Source organism: Microtus ochrogaster, unplaced genomic scaffold (assembly GCF_000317375.1).
Source record: "Microtus ochrogaster isolate Prairie Vole_2 unplaced genomic scaffold, MicOch1.0 UNK108, whole genome shotgun sequence".
In the NCBI taxonomy this organism is placed as follows: domain Eukaryota; kingdom Metazoa; phylum Chordata; class Mammalia; order Rodentia; family Cricetidae; genus Microtus; species Microtus ochrogaster.
In genome coordinates this window covers 565803-567182 of record NW_004949206.1, presented here as the reverse complement: position 1 = coordinate 567182, position 1380 = coordinate 565803, and the positions used below count along the sequence as shown (strand labels likewise).

The 1380-nt window shown below is 44.0% G+C and overlaps 1 protein-coding gene across 1 annotated transcript in view; it reads left to right on the top strand.

Moving 5' to 3' along the window:
* Window positions 1-434, top strand: part of Dprx (divergent-paired related homeobox) — a 4299-nt gene extending 3865 nt beyond the window's left edge. Inside the window, exon 4 of the mRNA XM_026778138.1 lies at window positions 57-434. Coding sequence (XP_026633939.1) covers window positions 57-434 — 378 coding nt within the window. The remainder of the gene's footprint in view (window positions 1-56) is intronic.
* Window positions 435-1380: the final 946 nt, after the last annotated feature.

The following is a 1380-nucleotide window of genomic DNA, read 5'->3' as shown; positions in this document are numbered from 1 at the left end:
CTCAAGTTCAACACCAGAAGTTACCTCTAACTCCACTTCTGTTATCTCAAGTCCAGCACCAACAGTCACCTCAAGTCCAGCATCAGCAATCACCTCAAGTTCAATGCCAGCATTCACTTCATAGTGGAGTCAATACCAGTCCATCCCAGAGTAAGGAGAATATACCACTAGGGGCCCCTACCAGCATCCTGCCTGTGGCCCAAATTTATACCAACGATGAGATGCCCTCTTTCCAACTCAGTGTATACCCTGACTTGAAGGACTACAAATATCCCCCTGGGGGTCATAAAATAGTCCATTTTGGTTGTTGCCAGGACCCTGCCATATACTGGCTTCAACCAATCTTGTGGTCTCCCAAGTACCTCTCATTCAATCATTTCATCTCTTTACCCACAAAAACAGAAAAAGAAGCTAGAAACAACAGTAACTCATAGTTGACAATTTTTTTGAGACTGGATCTTCCTATGTAGCCTGGTTAGTGATGGGGAAGCTCAACCAATCACATCTGGTTAGGGTGTGGCCACCTGGAGCCCAGGTAGAAAAACAGGGAGAGGTAGGTGCATGCTCTCTTTATGCGGTGCTCGCTGAACCATTTTGGATTTCAGACTTCCCACTCTTGTAGCGTGAGTTCCCCCCTTTTTCAGTTATTAAATTATATCTGTTGTTCTCGAGCTGGTCTGGTTATTTATCGTACCGACAGAATACACCAACTGATACTATGTACTCCAGTATGTCCTGGAAGTCAAGGCTATCCTGCTGCTTCCAACTCCCATAACCTGGGACACATCCTTCTATAACTTATTTATTATCAACAGCCACCTGTATTGAACCCAGGACCTTACCATTCTAACCAGGTAATCTGCCACTAAATTACTTCATCCTTGGTGTGAGGTAATGAACACAGAGACTTCCATGTCCTAAGCACACACTGTCACTAAGCTACATATCCAAGTGTGGCATATAGCCAAGAATGACCTTGATCACACAGCAAAGGATAATCCTCTTGCTTATGGTTAGATGACACCATGCATTGGGAATTAAAACTAGTCTTCCTATATGTATCCTAGGGTGCTGTCCTCTTGAGTATAAGAGCCATTACCATTTTAATCATAGGAGACTCGAGATTGGTAACAATGATGTTCCCTCCTAGAACCGTGGGATGTGTGACCTTTCCCAGAGAACCTAGACAACAATGAGGACCCTAAGAGAGACATACATAGATCTAAGGAGAAAAAAGACAAGATCTCCTGAGTAAATTGGGATCACGGGGACCTTAGGAGAGGGTTGAAGGGGAGGGGAGAGGCAGGAAATGGAGCAGAGAAAACTGTAGAGCTCAATAAAAATCAATAAAATAAAAAAGGTGTGGCCTTGTCAGAGCAG